Source organism: Rhincodon typus, unplaced genomic scaffold (assembly GCF_021869965.1).
Source record: "Rhincodon typus isolate 14 unplaced genomic scaffold, sRhiTyp1.1 hic_rhity00007119, whole genome shotgun sequence".
Lineage (NCBI taxonomy): Eukaryota > Metazoa > Chordata > Chondrichthyes > Orectolobiformes > Rhincodontidae > Rhincodon > Rhincodon typus.
The window spans coordinates 3523-4862 of record NW_025972757.1 but is presented as its reverse complement, the minus strand read 5'-3'; the positions used below and the strand labels follow the sequence as shown (position 1 = coordinate 4862).

The 1340-nt window shown below is 52.5% G+C and overlaps 1 protein-coding gene across 2 annotated transcripts in view; it reads left to right on the top strand.

The window, feature by feature from the left end:
• LOC109924320 (heat shock 70 kDa protein 12A-like) overlaps positions 1-887 on the top strand; it is a 3853-nt gene extending 2966 nt beyond the window's left edge. For both annotated transcript variants that reach the window (XM_048594220.1, XM_048594221.1), the window contains exon 3: positions 247-887. In XM_048594220.1, the coding sequence (XP_048450177.1) occupies positions 247-887 (641 nt within the window). The remainder of the gene's footprint in view (positions 1-246) is intronic.
• Positions 888-1340: the final 453 nt, after the last annotated feature.

Below are 1340 nucleotides of genomic sequence, written 5' to 3'. Positions count from 1 at the left end.
TCACTGCTCTCACTCTCACTCTCATCGCTGAGTAACAGAGTCACTGCTCTCACTCTCACTCTCATTGCTGAGTAACAGAGTCACTGCTCTCACTCTCACTCTCATCACTGAGTAACAGAGTCACTGCCCTCACTCTCAGTTACCCCCAGTGTTTACAGAGTCACACCGTCACTTAACGCTGAGCGTTTGTTGCGACATACGAGAGGATGCCCTGAAACGGAGCCTCCCTCTTGCTGCCTTTTACAGAGACCCTGATGAAGAGGCCGGAAGTGTGTGGGGTGAAGTTCCTGTTTTTGGTGGGTGGATTTGCCGAGTCTCCCATTCTGCAGCTTGCTGTCCAACAGGCTTTCAGCCATTGTTGCCGAGTCATCATTCCCCAAGACGTGGGCCTGACCATTCTCAAAGGAGCCGTGCTCTTTGGCCTGGACCCTACCATCGTCAGGGTCAGGCGTTCACCTCTGACCTACGGGGTCGGTGTCCTCAACAAGTTTGTGGAGGGGAAGCATGCGAAGGAGAAGTTGCTGGTCAAGGATGGCACCCAATGGTGCACTGACATCTTCGACAGGTTTGTGTCTGTGGATCAGTCTGTGTCGCTGGGTGAGGTGGTACAGCGTAGCTACACTCCTGCCCGGCCGGGGCAACGGAAGATTATCATTAACGTTTACTGCAGCAGTGAAGACAATGTCCACTACATCACTGACCCAGAGGTACGCAAGTGCGGCACGGTCAGCTTGGAGCTGCTGGAAACAGAGAATGTGAGCTCCAGGAGACAGAGGCGGGAGATCCGCACCAGCATGCAGTTCGGAGATACCGAGATCCGCGTCACTGCCCTGGATGTAGCCACCTCACAATCCGTGAGAGCTTCCATCGATTTCCTGTCCAACTAACCAGGTCCGAGGGGGTAGGGGAGGGGATGTGGCAGAATGGCAATGGAAGTTGGGGGGGGAGAGGTGGGAGAGGGTGGAAAGGACAAGACAGGCTCCATGAAATGGAAGGCAGCAATAATTATTTCATGGACTTCACCTGGAGTCCAGTTAGATTCACTCCCTGTGCATTTCACCCACACGGCCTCTAACTGATGACATCGAACACTGTCCCCAGGTCACCACCAACAACTTTTATTTATCTAGCACCCCCTAGTCAAGCAAAACCTCCCAAACCCCTTCCTCACAGCATCATCAGGCATAGTGGGACAGGCAAGGAAAAGACATGAGGTTCAAAGTGCATCTTACAGTCAAAAGGGAGAGAGTTAGAGTTGGAGAGGCACACAGATGGAGATTAGAAATGGAGTAACACACGGATGGAGATTAGAGATGGAGTAACACATGGATGGAGATTAG